This window comes from Mauremys reevesii, linkage group 9, assembly GCF_016161935.1.
Source record: "Mauremys reevesii isolate NIE-2019 linkage group 9, ASM1616193v1, whole genome shotgun sequence".
Classification (NCBI taxonomy): domain Eukaryota; kingdom Metazoa; phylum Chordata; order Testudines; family Geoemydidae; genus Mauremys; species Mauremys reevesii.
In genome coordinates, this window is record NC_052631.1 from 38,701,222 (window position 1) to 38,719,454 (window position 18,233).

The window sequence follows — 18,233 nt, forward strand, 5'->3', positions numbered from 1 at the left end:
CCAAAATGGAGACAATGCTGAGATTATCTTGACATGGTTATGGAAGAGGATCTTATGTCCATTTTTTTCCCCCATAAATAATTTAGGCTGTATTACGGAATAGAAGAATGATAACCTAAATAAAGTCTGAAGGGCCTTCTGAAGTACATTTTCTTCCTGCTGCTACAGCAGATGCACTGATGGAGCAAAACAGATTGTGCATGCGCAACTCTTTGCGGAGTCATCCAGAGTATTAGCTTAGTGAGCTATATGGTTACTGTTTAATTATTCATGCTTGGTTATAGCACTGCCTGCTACTGAAGGCAATATCTTAAATATTGCCAATTTCAGGACATATACCTACCTCCAGGTTGTTTTTCTTATGCAGTCAGATATCCTATTTGACTAAAAAAAGTAATCTAGTTGTGATAGAGTGTCCATCCCACACAAGGCCTGAAGGGGTTAAGGTGGCTAGGTAGACTAGTTAACCACCTACACTGTAACTGGAGGAGCAGCCAGGGGGCAAGGACTAATTAGATATGAGGCTCAGCTGGACAGGAAGGGCCTGAAGAAATCCTATGTATGTTAGCAACATCCCCATCATGTAAGATTATTAAAGTCACTGATTTTAATATAATCAGAAGGGCAAAGAATTGAAGCAGGACAAGGTCTGGGACTCGGCTAATAGTTTCACTAAATCGAACTACTCAAAACTATCCAGTCAGGGAGACAAGGAATATCACAATACCCACTGTCCAGACATTAGTTACATAATTAGACACTGAAGGGGTGAGGCAGTCTGGCTCCAAAGACAAAACCACATGTGCTGCTTATGCTGGAGGCATGGGGGACATGCAGGAAGGCATTTTATATATTTCCTGAGACCAGGAGCTTACATGTTAGAATGACAAACCTAAAAACCAAATTAAATCCATCCAAATTCCTGCTCTACTACCCTTAAAAAGTACCACAGAACAACCACCTCTCTGCCTGATTCTACAATGCAGGAGCAGGAAGAACTGGCTGGGAAGGAAAACAGAGATCTTGTGTGCTGCTTGGAGGAGTAACTTAATGCTTACTCATCTGCTGGTCAGTTCTTGCCTGAGTGACATGTGGAGGAAGCAACACCCATGCATCTATACCGTTGGCACTGGACTCCAGAGCCTACAAGAAAACACTGCAATTCAGACAATCCTGCTGACGCCTCTGCTCGACCCTTGCACTGCTGAGTGGACAGTAACAATAAAGCTTCTGGTTTTCGCTGAATTGCAGCCAGCACTAGCTCAAGTTCTAAAATATACTAGCATAACAGGTTTTCAAAATGCAGTATGATCAGGCTTCTTTAAGTGCAAAATGCTCAAACTTAATTTAAAAGATTTTTCTCTTTAAAAATCAATAGTGTGACACTGACAATATCTTGAAATATTATTAATGAACTTAATTGAATTAGGTTAAACTTCACTGAATTAAGTTTAACATCTTTGGGGTCCACTGTATTAAAATTGTAATTATGTATGTGTTATTGTGGGATTGTATGTATGTACCTTCTCTAGGAGACTAACTAATGCAATCTCCGGAATATATTAGAAACTTCAATGGACTTTTTTGGAACAGTACCTATGAAGTGGATTTTCTAGGAAATACCTGGGAAACGGAAATGAGCCACTTTAAAGCCAACCATTTGAAGATACGCCCTGGGGAGAGACATAGGCGCCGACTTCTACTGGCGCAGGTGGGTGCTCGACCCCCCTCTGCCTCCGGCCCCGCCCGACTCCACTCCTGCCCTGCCCATCCTGCCCCCTTCCCCAAAGTCCCAGCCCAACTCCGCCCCCATTCCAACCTCTTCCCCAAATCCCCGTCCCAGCCCCGCCCCTCCCCCCTCCCTCCCAGAGCTTGCTACAGCTGTTTGGCGGCTGCAAGGGCTAGGAGGTAGGTGGAGGAGTGGGGATGCGTTGTGCTTGGGGGAGGAGATGAGGTGGGGTGGGGTGGGGCGGGGCCGGAAGCTTGGCTGCCGGTGGGTGCAGAGCACCCACTAATTTTTCCCTATAGGTGCTCCAGCCCTGGACCACCCACGGAGTCAGCACCTATGGACAGAGAGACCCATTGCATACCAATTACCTGCTTCTGGTAATTCTAGATCAAAGATGCCTGAACTGTACAAAGGGAAAACTAAACATGTCATGAGTGTGCTTTATTCTGAGCTGAAGCTGTGATGGACTGGTAATCACAAGGACTCCCCTAGGGTGGGGTGTTGAAGGATTTATCCTGCCAGAACCTATGTTAAAACTGAGGTGATGTCTGGTAAGCTTATTAGCAAGCTGTAGGTTCTTTTAGTGTTTTTACTGTGATTTCTCTAATGCTTTTTTTACCTTAAGACTAAAGTAGGCTGAGAAAAGAAGTACTGTGTGGTACCTTATAACTGTAGCAATTACACCTGTAACCACTGAGAGAGCAGACAGGTCTGTTTAGGCAGGTTGTCTTTGCTAGTATTAACACAGTGTAGGCAGAAGGGAGTGAGATGTGGTCTCCACCCAAAAAAAGGCAATGGCTGGGGAGCTGGAAGCCTGAGAGTAGGCGCGCTTGCCAGACCACTGAGAGAAAACACAGGTGGAGTTGCCCTCAGTGGTGACATACGGTATCAGGGAAAAATTGTTTTACAAGAAATATTTTTACACATATAACCAGGATGTGAGAACTATGTCAAATAATGAACTAACTTCTCCTACTCCTTACATTAAACTGCATCTATTTTCAGGTTAGGAGAGGTTTAATTTTCATTGCATTTGGCAGTTTCATGAGGATATCTGGAACTCTAGTAATTGCTAGGAAGTACTGGAAACCTTACAAAAACCCAGCCCTGGTCCAAATGGGATTTGTAGTCAAATTCTCTGCTACTCTGGCCCACAAACCTGTCACAGTGAAGAAAGAAAGAGAAAGACAAAGAAGTTTTGCAAGACATTACTTAATAACACTTAACTCTCGTACGTTGCTTTGGACACACTGACCTCAACACCCCTCACCATGGACTGTGAGTATCATGGAAAGAGTCAGGTAGTCCCAACTTTACAAAAGGACAAATATATCTGAAGAAATAATTAACAAAAATATATTGCAGCTATTCTGTCTCAGGTAATCAATATGCATAGCAAACTACAGACTGATAGAAAAGGATATTTATGTTGGGCATTCATTTTTTGTTTTTACTTTCAGCTTTCAAAATTTTGAGGGTACGTCTATACAACATTTCAAAAGTTGTGGCAGCGAGTCTCAGAGCCTGGCTCAGGCTCCAGTGTTAAGAACAGCTGTGTGGATATTTAGACTCGGGCTCTGAAGCCCTGGGAAAGGGTGGGTTTCAGAGATTGAGCCAGAACACCTACACAGCTGTTATTAGCACCATAGCGCGGGCCCAAGTCTGTAGACCCAGGCTCTGAGACTTGGTCCTGCGGGTTTTGAGTGTAGACATAACCTCAGAATGCTCACTGGGGAAAATTGTGTCTTTTGGGAACTCAATCACCACCAATGACTCAAGTACAGCATACGTAAAAAACAAATAAACTAGGGTGAAGTCTTTTTATACTGTATGTTTCTAATGTCCACCTTTTGATTGTTCCATACTGCACCTCTCATATCACTGAGCACTACCTAAAGTAAAAAAGAACAAATGTTGCTGACAAAAGTAGCAGCAACACTCAGAGAATGTCTGCAACCGGAATTGGACCTGCTACCCAGTGGAAGTGCTAGGCTGTAGACAGCCTTATAATGTGAAATAAAAGCACCAAGCATTCAAATTAAGTGGTTGTCATTAAAATATTTACTACACAGAGGTAACTGACATACTATATTTTTCTTTTTTACTTTAGCTTTGACCCTGGCATCTCAAATAGCACTGTGGGGTAACTGTTGGCAAACAGTAATTTTTGAATAGTGGCATAGTATCTGTTTACCTCAAAGAGCTCAAATTAAAAAGACAGATGTGCAATCTCCCCCCACTCACCCTGCCCCAAAAAGATATTCAATGAAAAAAGAAACTAAACTGAAGAAAAAGTATTATTTATCTCTTCGACACTAAAGATAAATGTTAAGAAATGAAAATCAAGGGTAACTTATACATGTGGCATATAAATATTTTTAGAAGTTTCAAAATTTCTATAGCAGAGGCTGGATCTGAACTCACTGAACAGAGATTGCAATTTATTGCTATCATGCAGGAAAGCAGATTTGATTAGCTGAGATGGAAATTCTTTCCTATTGATGTGGAAAAAGCAGTCAATCTCTAATGCTTCATTTAGATAAGGGACAAGAGGTTTTTAAAATTTGAAAGAGGCACTGTATGTAGTGTAGATATTCAATTAAATTGGTTTTGGTTCTTTATAAGCAGATGTAGCCCAGGATTTGCAGATGAAGATAGATGATCCCTAAGAATATGTGCTGCTCTGAACTGGAAACAGAATAGGATATTTTTATTTAAACATAACATGCTAATCATAAGATTTATTATCTGTATTACTGTAATGCCTCATAGCCTTAATCATACACCAAGACCCCACTGTGTTAGGCGCTGTACAGACACAGAATAAAAAGACAGTCCCTACCCCAAATTTAAGTATAAATATAAGTCAAGAGACCCCCAGATGGATACAGACAGATGGGGAATACAAGGAAACAATACTGGTCAGCAAGACAGGCAGTGGTCTCTAACCACTGTCAAGTTTTTTGTAGGCATCATGGAAAAGGAGAACGTTTTAAGGAGGATAATTAAGTAGTTTCGTGGATGTTTACAGGGAGCTCCTCCCAAAACTGAGAGGCAGAATGGGAGAAATAGACAGGTGATTGTTTGAAAATTTAAGCAGTGCATAGTGGGCCAACTGGAGGTGGGCAGTGACATCTCAACTGTGAATGGTAGATGAGAAGTAGGATGGAGGTAAATTGTGAAGGGCCTTGAAAGTGAAGACAATATCTAAATATCTTAATTTTTAAAGTAGAGTTTTTTGAAGAAGTCTATGATTCTGTCACTTTGAAAAATCATCTGAATTACCTTTTAATATATTAGGGTTAAAATTTAAAATTGCTCCAAATTCAAGAAATCGAAACTATGAATCTCACACAAAATGACAACAAATTGGCCATTAAAACTAAGGCATTTATCTTATTATTAATATATGTTAATACAAAATCTATACACGGATGAGTGAACTGGATTACAGTTGTAAAAACCATAACTTGGAATTTCTACACTTTTGTCCAATTAATCCCAACCAAAATGATTCATTAATATAATGTGTGAAAAATATTCATATGCATCTGTGCACTATTATATCATTTGATTTTTAGATTTTTAAGGACCAAATGAAGAGATTAAATAGCATCTTAATGCACGGGGCCTGCTACGATAGAAGCCATCTTTTCAATGACAAACAAACTATTTTGAGTGTAGCTAACACACTAGATTTTTTGATAATTCAATGACCCTCTAACTTTATCCAAGCAGTAGACATGCAAAAGAGACTGCAAAACAACAGACTGCTACATGAATAATAATAAAAATTGGACAACTGTTCATGGCTGAGTGAAGATACAATCAACCATTCCCAGAAAGCTGTTTTACACACTGGATGCATAACAACAACAAAAGTCATTTCTCTCTCTCTAATTTTGTTCATGCACCATGCCTCAGCTCTCACACATTTGGAAATGTTACAGTAAATATCAAAATGGAGAAAGAAATGGTAAAATCCAGGACCTTTACCTGCTAGACACCAATGTACAGTCGATCTCTGGTCTTTTTGTTTTGGGAATGGCATAAAGTGGGTATCTATCCCCATGGCGAATCAACACGTGGACAGACACAAGCTTAAAATAATGGGGTGCATGACCTATGTGGAAGGAAGAAGTAAAATTAAACATCAATCTTAATCCTCTCCATATGTTTTCCAATTCTTCTATTCCAAGTAAAAAAGCATGCATTATTGTTAATTATTTGTTGTTTTTCAACATTGTATTCAGTGCTTAGAGAATATGGAGGAGTGACAGTCCTTTGTCCCAAAGTATTTATTTCAATGTAAATAATAATAAAAAAAATCTATAAAGTCTCTACGTTCCCAACACATAATACTACAATAGAACCCCAGAAATGTTAGAATAATTATTCAGAAAGAAACTCTACCACCATAAGGCTCCTTTCCTCCCCTTCTTTAATCATTCTGGGAAGCATACCCACAGCCCTCTCCAAAAACCCAATTCAGCAGATGACTTTTCCAGCATGCCTAGAAAATCACCAAATGTGGACTACTTTGGATCAAAGTATTGGTTTTTTATCTTTACCTTAGGTTTACTTTCTAAGGGGACTGACTGATATAAGCACTTAACTGACATTAGTGGACGATTCAAACGTATAGTGATTTAAGATGCTTTGGGGTGAGCTATACTATGGGGTGAGCAGTTCAAAAAGTGTCTTCCTCAACTAAAAAGATAGAGGCTGCTTTCCCCTCCCATCACTATCTCTTTCCATGGTTCCCACCAACCTAACCTGTCATTTCTGGGGAAGCACCCCAATTGCTTGTGTCCCACTTTGAGACTTCAGCGTTAACATGTTCAAATTTCACACCACTAGGAAGTGATTACTCTGTTTCCAACAAAATGCTAAATATTTTTAAACAACAGCTACAATCTATATTTTCTCTCCCTGTACCCCCGTCCATCTGTGGAGCTTACAAACAATTTAACTGTCAGAAGAACCTTTGTAGATCTCCTTTAACGAACAACTCCAAAATCAAAATACACAATGAGAGGAAGAAGGAACTGAGCATTTCTGGCAACTGAATATATTTCAGCAGCCAGTCAAGATTTTTCTGGCTAGCTCCAAGTTCTAAAGCATTTACAATGCACACTTAAAATCACCATTTCCAGTGCCAACATGTAGGACCTAATAATGAAATAAACCCTGTCAATTGCCTACATCATGTCTCACGGCCTACCTTCCATGCTGCGTTCAGTTATGCTAGGAATGTTACAGTAAACACGAGCTTCATAAATAGGATCAATTGCAGGGGGTTCGGTCAGAGGATCAGGCATTATTCTCTTTCGGCTCTTAGGGTTCAGCCCATCTTCCTTGACTGGGTTGACTGGAATTAAGTGCACTAAAAGACATAAAATTAGTAACATTTGTAGTAAATTAATACTGGTCATTACATCCATATTATTATTTTAATAATGTGCAAAATATTCAGTTGTAAAAATTGGTTATTTTACCAGGAAATGGACTTCCATGAAAATCAGTCACACTAGACCACTGGGTTCTGTGTTCATCCTGTCAATTTTTGATGCTGTTACATAATGAAATCAGGAAGACCCTAAAGAGCTCTCTTGTGTAGGCAGTCCTTGGAGTAAGACACTGAAATCTATCTGGACATAAGAGTCACTGTTTTTTGTCATTTGCACTCTTTTCCTTGAAACTGCTTCTTGTGTTGGATTTTTCCATGGGGTGACAAGAGCAGCAGCAGAGCAAGGAATTTAAAAACCTATATGAGTCATTATCTCCCACGATGGCTAATATCCTGACTCTTCAGCATAGACCCTGAGAGGTCGGGCAGGAGTTACTGAAGAAAAGAGACACACATCTTGGTAAAGGAACTTGTAGCCATGGGACTATTGGGACTTTTCTTGGTAAAAAGCACCTGAGAAAACAGTTTAGGGAATCTAATATTTAGAAAAGGAACTTCACCATATAAAGGGGGAAAAACAGATTTTGGTCTGTTCTTTATGGGGATAGGAATGACTGAATTTCCTCAACTCTTCTTATTCTGAAGTCAGGTTTAATAGCTCAGGATAGTTTTAACTCTGTTAGGCCCTCTTGACAGTAAATATCACAAGCATTTACTTCAGAAACTTGAATCTACAGAGTATCTTAGTTAGAAATGTTGCTTTGGTTGCCTGCCTGGAGACTACTTCAGACAGGGAGACAACAACAGATTGTTGGCTTTATATTACATCATCTCCTTGGAAACATCAGAAGTCTTGAGTGCCAGTAGTACAGAAAGAACACTCAGTGAACAGGTCTAAAGTACCCTTATTACACTTCCAACATGTCATCTTTTTGTGAGTGGCAGACAATCTTGTTTTACATATAGGACAATTTAACCCACTGAAAATTTTCAGTACAAATGGTCATCAATTTAAGGTATGTAGTGGGGCCTTGGGAAGTACAGTGTATGGAGATAGTAGTACATTTTAGTTTTGATTGTTCTATCTACCTAATTTATGATCTAGTAAACAGTGAGAATGGCAAAAATAACGTAGGAAAATCACATTAGTCCAGAATGGTTAGGTGATGAGAAAAATTCAGCTGAAGTAATTTTTTATATCACAGAGTATTTCTTAGCCCAGCGATCAAACATGGCCTAACCACTACTTGTCATGTAGGATCACTTCTTGCCAATCAGCTATCTGCATGGATGCACTTTCGCCGGAGGATCAGTGACTGCTGTCTAACTGGCAGTCTAAAGCTGCAGTGTTTTACATGTGAAGCTAGCTGCAGTGGGCTCACATATTCCTAGACATTTCCTTTTGAAAGCTGTCTCTGCAGCTAGTCTCATGCTAGTCAGTGTCCCTCTGCAGCTCTGGGAGGGCTCCTATTGAAAAATTCATAGATAAACTCAAGTAACACGTTTTTAGTAAACTCTGATTTTACAATTTTCAGATATCACCCCCTTCTCCCCATCCAGACTTTTTGTTTACTTGTGCAATAAAGTATTCATAAGGATGTCAAAATATATCTAATAATTTTTATTCACTTGATAATCACTGAACTTGAAACTGAAATGCTATACACAAATGAAGTCTGAAAATAGAATTCACTCATGTGGGATGATAGCACAGACTTTTTAAATTGGAAAACGCCATTAAAATCTATGAGAAAAAGCTAAATTACATTAAATCATGCATGGTGCCCACAACATCTCAGTGTCCCTTTCACAAGAATGTAAGAAATATGGATTTCAGAAATATACAGAAAAAATTACTTAGTTTAACTAATATGGATTTACCCAACTAAAACAAAATTAAAAAGTCAACAAAAGTGAATATTAATGTTGTTGTGAAAATGCCCTTGGCAGTATCACACTAAACTGAAAGAGACACAAGTCAACTCAAACTCGTATTGTCACACATAAAATAAAATGAAAATATTTCTCATAGGTCTTTGGATCTGCAAAAGCTTGTTTCTACAAAATCCAAATTTTGGACAAAGTTGAGTTGACAAAGTCTCTTCAGATTGCCAAGGTTTGAAGACTATTTTCTGCAGTAGCCCTCAAAGACTGCAGCCATAATAATGAACTCTCAAGGCTTTGCCCCTGCCAATATATTCCTTTCAAAGAGGGAAAGATTTTCTTATTGAAAATGATGGGAACAATATGAACTACTTTCCCTATTAGTATTCAAGTGCAAAGAGGGGAGACTAATTTCAAAACTGAAGGTTTATTGATTTTCTGTCTGTGGTAATGCCTCAAATCACATCATGACTATGAAAGGCACTGATTTTAGAGACACATTTGTTCTGTGGGTTGGCTGGTGTGTTGGGTGCAGAAGTGGGGAGAAATAATACCAAGTATTTAAAAGGTGTACTAAAATGCAACCAATACAGAAAACGTTTAAGAGTCCAAGTCAAAGTAATTAACATAATATACATATAGATTTAAATGTACACACATTAAGAAGGTTTAAAATTGGTTTCTCTTCATCCACAAAAGCCAAAGTTCAAGTCTTTCAGATTCTGTGCTCCTCCTGCTCCAGCTACTGACATGGCAACATCTATGGTGACTGGCCCTGAATTTCACCTACTCGTGTTTTTAAAACTTATTTATAAGGAAGAAAACCCACAGAATTAGGGTTGGCATAATCTACGAATATGGAACCTTTGGACTTTGGAGGATAGGAAGGGGGAACTGTTGGTATTGTACTCTCAAGGCTCAATTGCAACCTCCAGAAGTTTCCTACTCACTACATCCATTTTTTCAGGTCCTCCCATATTAAGATTATTGCACACTGAGACTTTAAAAATATTGCATTAAAATATTTTTAAAGATATTAATGTTAACATTAGTCTAGACAACGTCTCTTGGACTGCTGATTGAGGGGAAAGGAACTTACAGTAGGATTTGTATGGCTATAAATCTCAAATCAGAAGAATACACTTAATTATACTAGTAAGATTATACTACCAGCCTCTGTAAATGCACATTGTTGAAGAAGATCAAAGTAGTTCCTATGCCTAATAAAACAGTTATTGGAGGACTTCAATTACCCCCATATAAACTGACGCAATGTCCCAAGGAGACACGGTTTAGGCGACAACTTTCAAATGCTATAAGCAGTTAGTTGCTTTTTGGAACAGCAAGTTCCAGAGCACACAACAGGAGACACTTTGATCAGTTTAGCCCTAAGTAACGTACAGGGTTGGTGTAACTATTACGGAACACAATATAATTAAATTCAACATCCACTGGTGGGTAGTTGGGGGAAATCATACCAATAACTAACACAGTGACACTATAACTAAAGTTAAAAAAAAAGTCAAAATCATTAGACTTAGCTCTGAAACTATTAAGTATGAGATAACAAAGATGATGTGTAACCCCTTAAAGCAGAAAAAAATTATTTAAGTATACTAGAAACAGGAAGCCAGAATCAGGGAGAAAAGCAAGCAATAAAGAGGATAATAAAGTCATTGCAGAGAAACAAAATTATTTCTTTACATCAGTCCTAACCACAGAGTATATGGGGGAATTACCTGCCATAGGCCTACGCTATCCAATTAACAAAAATGAGGTACTATCAAAGATTGAAGTATCAAAAGAATTAGTATGGAACAACTGATAAATTAAAGAGCAACAAGTCACCGGGATCACATGGTATACACCCAAGAGTTCTGAGGGAATTTAAAAATCAAGTGGCTAAACTGCTAAAACTAATATGCATTCTCTGAAAATCAGCTGCAACTCTGCATGATTGGATGGTAGCAAATGTTTTACTTACAGACCAGTTGACAATGGGCTGTCCCAAGTTTCTGTACAAGGACTAGTATTGCTTAATACATTTACCAATTATATGGAAATGGGTGAACAGCTGAGTGGCAAAATTTCCAGATGACACAAAATTATTTAGGTTAGTCAAGATAGACAAAACTTAAGAACTTTGGATGGACCCAGCAAAATCAGCCGAATGAGCAGCCCGACCGCAAATGGAATTCAATTTTGACAAATACAAGATAACAATGCACATTGGAAGGAATGATCTGAACTACTCATACAAACTGAGGTGTCTACATTAACTGTAAGCACTCAGGTTAAAAAGACCCAGGCATCACCCCTGGACACTAATGTGGACACACTTTAATTTAAGTTTCTGCTCAATGTGTAGCAGTGATCAAAAAAGCAGACTTTTTTCCTGAAGGTGTAAGGAATGGGATAGGAAAACAACACTGAAAATATTATAGTTCCATTATATATTAGTCTATTATATAAGCCCTCAGTTGGGATATTATGTTCTGTTCAATTCATATACGGGTTGATCTGGTACAGCAATTTCTATACTCCTAGTGGCTGTATACAATAAAGGTTATTTCTACTTAGCCAATGTCAGAAGTGAATAAAAAATACTGTAATTTAAATACTTATTTGTGGCTTTTTTTAAAGTTTCAATTCTATATCTTTTCCTCCTTGTCCTCTCCCCCACCCCAATGATTAATATCCACTCCCACTTTGCCCTGTGCAATCTCAGAATTTCTCTCAATTGTTTTCAACTTCTCTTTTTTCCCCTCCCGTTCTGCCTTTTCTCTGTCATCCTTTCAGTCTGATGTCTTTATTATTGTGCCTTTTTTCCTTTTGATTCCATTGTTTGTACTCGTCCCTAGCTGTCTAATCCTTCTTTGCATGCATCCCCCTCCTCCTCCCACTGCCTTGCTCCTCCCCCACTCCCCACTACTTGGCACACACATTTCATTTCTCCAACTGTGCCACCTCATCTCTGCTCCACAAGCAGCAGCTATTAAAAGCTCTTAGAAGAGCAGCACTTTTCACTGTCAGTACTCCTTACTGGAACTCCTACTCCTCAGTGCCAACCCTGTCTCTGCCCGAGCAGAGTTATTGACCACTAAGCCCATGGCAATATGGGGTCACAGGAATCGCTACAGCAGGAACTCATGGAGTTGGCCACCTAATGTTGTCCCATCTCTTGCTGATTTTTCTGATGTAAACTGATATAAGGTTAAATTTCTATTGTACAATGTATTTTACATTACAATAAATGGCTATGACATATTATAGTTATTTTTACACTATGTGAATTCAGCCTTTAGTGCTATCAATATAATGCATGGTGTACAGGATCAAATGAAACTGAGCTAAATGTATCTCTGTGGAACAGTCAGTTCTCTGTCAGTGCTCACATTTTCAAATCTAGCGCCCCAATTAACAGTATTTTAGAATAAGGCCCTTATCATGCCAGGACTTGAGCATTTCTCTTGTCAGGAGAGGAACCCAAAAGTGTAAGATGAAAATTTCAACATATTTAATTAATTTGCTATCTGAGCATTTCCAGAAGTCAGTGCAATTGATAAAAGGCAGATTTAAAGTATAGTTTTGGAGGTTTTTGGAAACCTCACCTACACTGAAATTATGCTATAAAGACTATCTATGTATATCATTATTATAAAAACACCTTGACAACAGAGATGAAATTTAAGTAGCTTAGAAAGTTCATAACTTGTAAAAAATGTTTAAAACTAGAGGAGCAATAGTATAAAATTATTTTAAAGGATATTTTTAAAAGTCAGGACTAATAGAAACAAGATACAATATATGATTTTTATATTAACATCCAACTACAACAGCAAGGAAGCCCTGGACTGTTGTCCTACCAAGCCAAAAAATGTCTGAAACATCAAAAAAGGAACACGTGGGTAAATAGGAGTCAAAAAACAAAAGGTGCCAAAAATGGGCGATCTGCATAGTTTACTCCAAGAGAATTGCAGGAGGCTGGCCACATGGTAGAAGAAAAAACACCACCATAATCAATGGTCTAGGAATCTTTATGTCTGAATTCTAAAGTGTTTTGTATTAACAAAAATTTTAATGGGAGAAAAGGGTCCAAACCCTCAGCTAATGTAAGTCAGGGTAACTCCGTTGAAGACAATGGAGCTAAAACAATTTGTACCAGCTATCTGTCCCAAGGTTTTCGTATTTTCCAATTTATTAGCAATGTAAACATCTGAATTGCACATTACAGAATATTTAAACAAAAATTAGACTTTTTATATAAAAGAGTGTATTACAAAAAAGTTGATCTTTTACAGAAGCTGAGGAAACATTTTAAAATATGTAAACAGTTTGGGCTAAGCCAACAGAGAAAATCTAGTGTATGAATAAAAAATAGCTACTTTTTAAACATTTTAAGATTCCTTTGAATAGCTTTATCTTCACTATATTTTAAATGTGACCCATTAAATCTAAAAAGGGTCGAATTAATTTGTTCTTTTGTTTTTGCAGAACAATTTATGAACTCCAGAAAGTGAGCTCACAGAACATAAATACTAAACATATAGTTTCTAAGCAATAGACACAATCATTACAACAAGCACTTTAAAATAATTGTATCCATGACTACATGAGAAGTAGTCCTCTTGGAAAGAAAGTATAATTTAAAAAATCAAATATTATACTTAGATGAATAACTGTAGGGAGGCAGTTCTATACAGATTTTGAGTATGTAAAAAGAATACAGATGAGATTGATAGGAACAAAAAACAACACACTGCAGAAAATGAAATTATTACAAACTTCAGTCTACACAGAACAAAGCATATGCTGTATAACATTAAACTATCAAACCACTGAATTACAAATTCTTTCCATTCCCTCTGGTATGGTTTTGAATATTAAAAACATACATAATGGTGCTGTAGCAATTTATACAGAAGAAATACAGTTTCAGAAAAAAAATAATCAACATTTACCTAGAAGCATAAAGGTAGACAACAAAGCCATGTCCCAAACTTTTTTTCCTTCAATGGGTCTGAGAAGAAAGCATGGAGCAAGGCAAAAATGGCCACTTGCATTTTTTTTTCCTTGCCACAGAGTGATGTAAAATTTTTCTACATTTATAAGACAGAAGGTTCTTTCAGTTCCATGTGAGCAAACTATTTAAAGCATTGACATGGAACTAAGCCACACAGCAAAAACGCAAAAAGACTATCCGGTAATCTTATGCTAGCCTGTAAAAGCAAACAAGTATGTCAGGAAATACAAAAAGTTACTTATCCCTCCCTCCAAGGTAAAGATTTTTTGGTATTAACAGGTCATTCCGAGAGTCACATGGTACATTGCAGACCAGACAAGTTTCTGAAATCTTCATGATAGCCACAGGGGGTTTTTTTTGTTTTATTTTGTTTAAAATGGGAAGAAAATGGAAGAGTAAAGCAGAGGACTGGTAAGGAAAGAACAATAAGAAAGGGTAGAGGGGTGTTGAAACAATGAAACATGGAATGGGGAAGGAAGACTCTTCTGGCAGATATACAGCATTAAAAACAGTCTGGAAAAGACAGATAAGGTTTGAATTGGAGAGCTGCTAGTGTAAAATAACCTATAATGCTGTCAATTTAAAAGTGAGAAGTGCACTCAACTCAAGACCCTGCCATAACAGTTTATGATTCCTGCCATCCTGCATCCACTCCACAGGACCATTTCTAGGGCTTTGCTTTTTATACAAATGCATATTTGAACACTGGTGACATTCAAATATGCTGGTGTGTGACAGAATAGAATCCACCTGTCCAATCTGAATCTTTCTGATAGCTGTACATACGTTTTGCAATTTTGTAATATAAGAATGTCTCACTGCAGCTGAGCACTCTGACCTTAAGTGCATGTACAGCTATACAATTATTTGTTCCATTTAACTGCTACCATGTTAGAGAGAAGTTGGTTTGGCCAGTGCTGGACAAATAACTCTCACTCAGTAGATGTCATATTCACAGCCGTTATGTGTAGAAGGGTGTTTTTAAAAAGACATTTAAAAGCTAGTAAATTAATGCAGGTAGGGGAAAAGAGACTAGACTTTAGCAACGTCTGACACTGGAAGAGGAGACTTTTGTCATTGCAGAGCTATTCTTGGAGACACATCTCCCTCCAGGCCATCCATAGCTGAATCCCAAATTCTTCCTCGTGCTCAGGTAAAGGAAGAGCGATTACGTGACCCTTAGAGTAAGTTTGTTGTCTGTAGTGTGTGTTTGTGATGTGCTTGCTGCTTGCCTGCTCTTGGGCTGGAGCACCCACAGGAAAAAAACGGTGCTCCAGCCCCCTTACCAGAACCTTCTCCTACCCCCAGCATCTCCTGCCTGCCAGCAGTCCCCGCTGATCAGCTCCTCCCCACCCCTCCCAGAGCCTACCGTAGATCAGCTGTTTCGCAGCGTCAGGAGGCGCTGGGAGGAGGGGGAAGGAAGGAGGGCGCAGCATGCTCGGGGGGGTGGAACTGGGTGGGGAAGGGGTGACGCATTGGGGGAATGAGTGGAGTGGGGATGGAGCCTGGGCAGACCCCTGGGACCACCCCCCCGCAGATTACAAACTCAGCGCCTATGGTTTGGGGGACCATGTGCTGAGCCTAATGGCCTGCTAGGCAAAGCTGAGAGCTTCTTAACAAGGCTTTGATCCCTAAGCCCTTTAGCACCCATCAACCCTTAGCCAGGGGGAGGGGCTACTCAGGAAGACCAGGGCTTTAACAAACCCGCTCATAAACGACCAAATAGGAATGGTGAACAAGGGAGTTTTGCGAGGGAGGTTAGTGGGAGAGTGGGGGTTAGATACACTTAACATTCTTTAAACTTAAGGCCAAACCCCTCCCCTAATAAAAACAAAACAGCAACAACAAACAAACGAGCTGCAGAAGTAAAAGGAGAATGCAGACAGAAGTCCAGCAGCAGAGTGGGGGCTATCCAGTTTATTGCACTCAGTGCAGCATGTATGATTACCTGCCCTATGGGCAGGTAGCATATGTGTGCATTTGGTGCAAGCAGCTCCTGGCCCTCAGAGACCATGTATGGGTTTTGGAGACCAGAGTGGCTGAACTGGAGGAGCTAAAGAAGATGGAGAGATACACATATGAGACTTTCTGGGACACAGTAGAACAGTCCCACCCCTGGTCTGACAGCCTACGTGCTGTTGAGGAGGATGAAAGTCTCAGGGAAAGAGAACATCCAACAGGAGCTGAGGGAAGCGATCCCATAGGTGGGACCCTCCTTCCAGATGATGTCGTGGTATCCTCTCGCACAGAGGATACCTCTCCAGTGGGAGGGAACTCCAGTTATTAGGAAGAGACAGGTAATAGTTATGTTCAATCATTAGAAACATACATAGCTGGGATAGAAACATAATATTCAATCATTAGAAACATACATAGCTGGGATGGCGATGACCGGGCAAACTGCATGGTGACTTGCCTGCCTGGTGCGAAGATTGTGGAACTCCTGAGACATCTAGATAGACTTATGCGTAGTGCTGGGGAGGAGCCGGCAGTCATACTACATGTAGATACCAATGACACAGGGAAGGATAGGAGAGAGGTCCTGGAGGCCAAATTTAGGCTGCTAGGCAAGAGACTGAAGTCCAGGACCTCCATGGTAGCATTCTCTGAAATGCTTCCAGTTCCACATGCAGGGCCAGTTAAACAAGCAGAACTGCAGGGTCTCAGTGTGTGTGAGGCACTGGTGTAGAGAGGAGGGGTTTAGATTTATCAGGATGGGCTCCACCTAAACCAAAATGGAACCAGATTGCTGGCACTTAAAATTAAGAAGGTCGTAGAGCAGTTTTTAAACTAAGGGCTGGGGAAAGCCGACAGGTGGGGAGGAGCATGTAGTTCAGACAGAGACATCTCTTAGAGAATCTCCATTAATAGATCCTTCCCTATATCTTAGTAAGGAGGAGAGGATGGACAATGATAAAATACGGGTAGGATCAGATGAGAAACAGCCAAATGAAAAAGAGACCCATTCAATTACATCATGTAATGGCAGACAGATAAAAAGTGTCAAGTTTTTAAAACTGCTTATATACAAATATTAGAAGTCTAAATAAAAAGATGGGTTAACTGGAATGAGGATATTGATATAATAGGCATCACAGAAACTTGGTGAATGAGGATACTCAATGGGAGAAAGTATTACCAGAGTACAAAATATATTGGAAGGACACAACAGGTCGTTCTGGCGGGGGAGTAGCACTATATGTGAAAGAAAGCATAGAATCAAATGAAGTAAAAATCTTACATGAAGTAAACTATACCATAGAATCTCAATGGATAGTAATTCCATGCTCGAATAATAAGAATATAGCAGTAGGGATATATTACCGACCACCTGACCAGGATGGTGATAGTGACTCTGAAATGCTCAGGGAGGTCAGAGAGGCTATAAAATAAAAAACTCAATAATAATGGGGGATTTCAACTATGCCCATATTGACTGGCTATATGTCACCTCAGGACAGGATGCAGAGATAAAGTTTCTTGACACCTTAAATGACTGCTTCTTGGAGCAGCTAGTTCTGGAACCCACAAGAGGCAATCCTTGATTTAGTCCTAAATGGAGCACAGAATCTGGTCCAAGAGGTGAATATAGCTAGACTGCTTGGTAATAGTGACCATAATTTAATTAAATGTAACATCCCTGTGGCAGGGAAAACACTACAGCAGCTCAACACAGTAGCATTATTTTCAGAAAGGGGAACTAAAAAAAATGAGAAGGTTAGTTAAACAGAAATTAAAAGGTAAAGTGCCAAAAGTGAAATCCCTGCAAGCTGCATGGAAACTTTTTAAAAACACCATAATAGAGGCTCAACTTAAATGTATATCCCAAATTAAAAAGCCATAGTAAGAGAACCAAAAAAGTGCCACCACTAAACAAAGTAAAAGAAGCAGTGAGAGGCAAAAAGGCATCCTTTAAAAAGTGGAAGTTAAATCCTAGTGAGGAAAATAGAAAGGAGCATAAACTCTGGCAAGTGATGTGTAAAAATATAATTATGAAGTCCAAAAAACAATTTTAAGAACAACTAGCCAAAAACTCAAAATGTAATAGCAAAAAAAAATTGTTACGAACGTCAGAAGCAGGAAGCCTGCCAAACAAACAGTGGGGCCTCTGGATGATAGAGATGCTAAAGGAGCACTCAAGGGCGATAAGGCCATTGTGGAGAAACTAAATAAATTCTTTGCTTCGG

The 18,233-nt window shown here is 39.2% G+C and overlaps 1 protein-coding gene across 10 annotated transcripts in view; it reads right to left on the reverse strand.

Annotated features, from left to right (window-relative positions):
* PXYLP1 (2-phosphoxylose phosphatase 1) overlaps nt 1-18,233 on the reverse strand; it is a 132,401-nt gene that overhangs the window by 38,076 nt on the left and 76,092 nt on the right. For 9 of the 10 annotated variants that reach the window (XM_039489323.1, XM_039489326.1, XM_039489328.1 and 6 more), the window contains 2 exons: nt 6,954-7,115; nt 5,726-5,852 (listed from right to left, as the gene is read on the reverse strand). In XM_039489323.1, the coding sequence (XP_039345257.1) occupies nt 5,726-5,852; nt 6,954-7,115 (289 nt within the window). Of the gene's footprint in view, nt 1-5,725; nt 5,853-6,953; nt 7,116-7,227; nt 7,921-18,233 lie in introns of those variants that run through there. The other variant, XM_039489333.1, reaches the window with a different exon arrangement.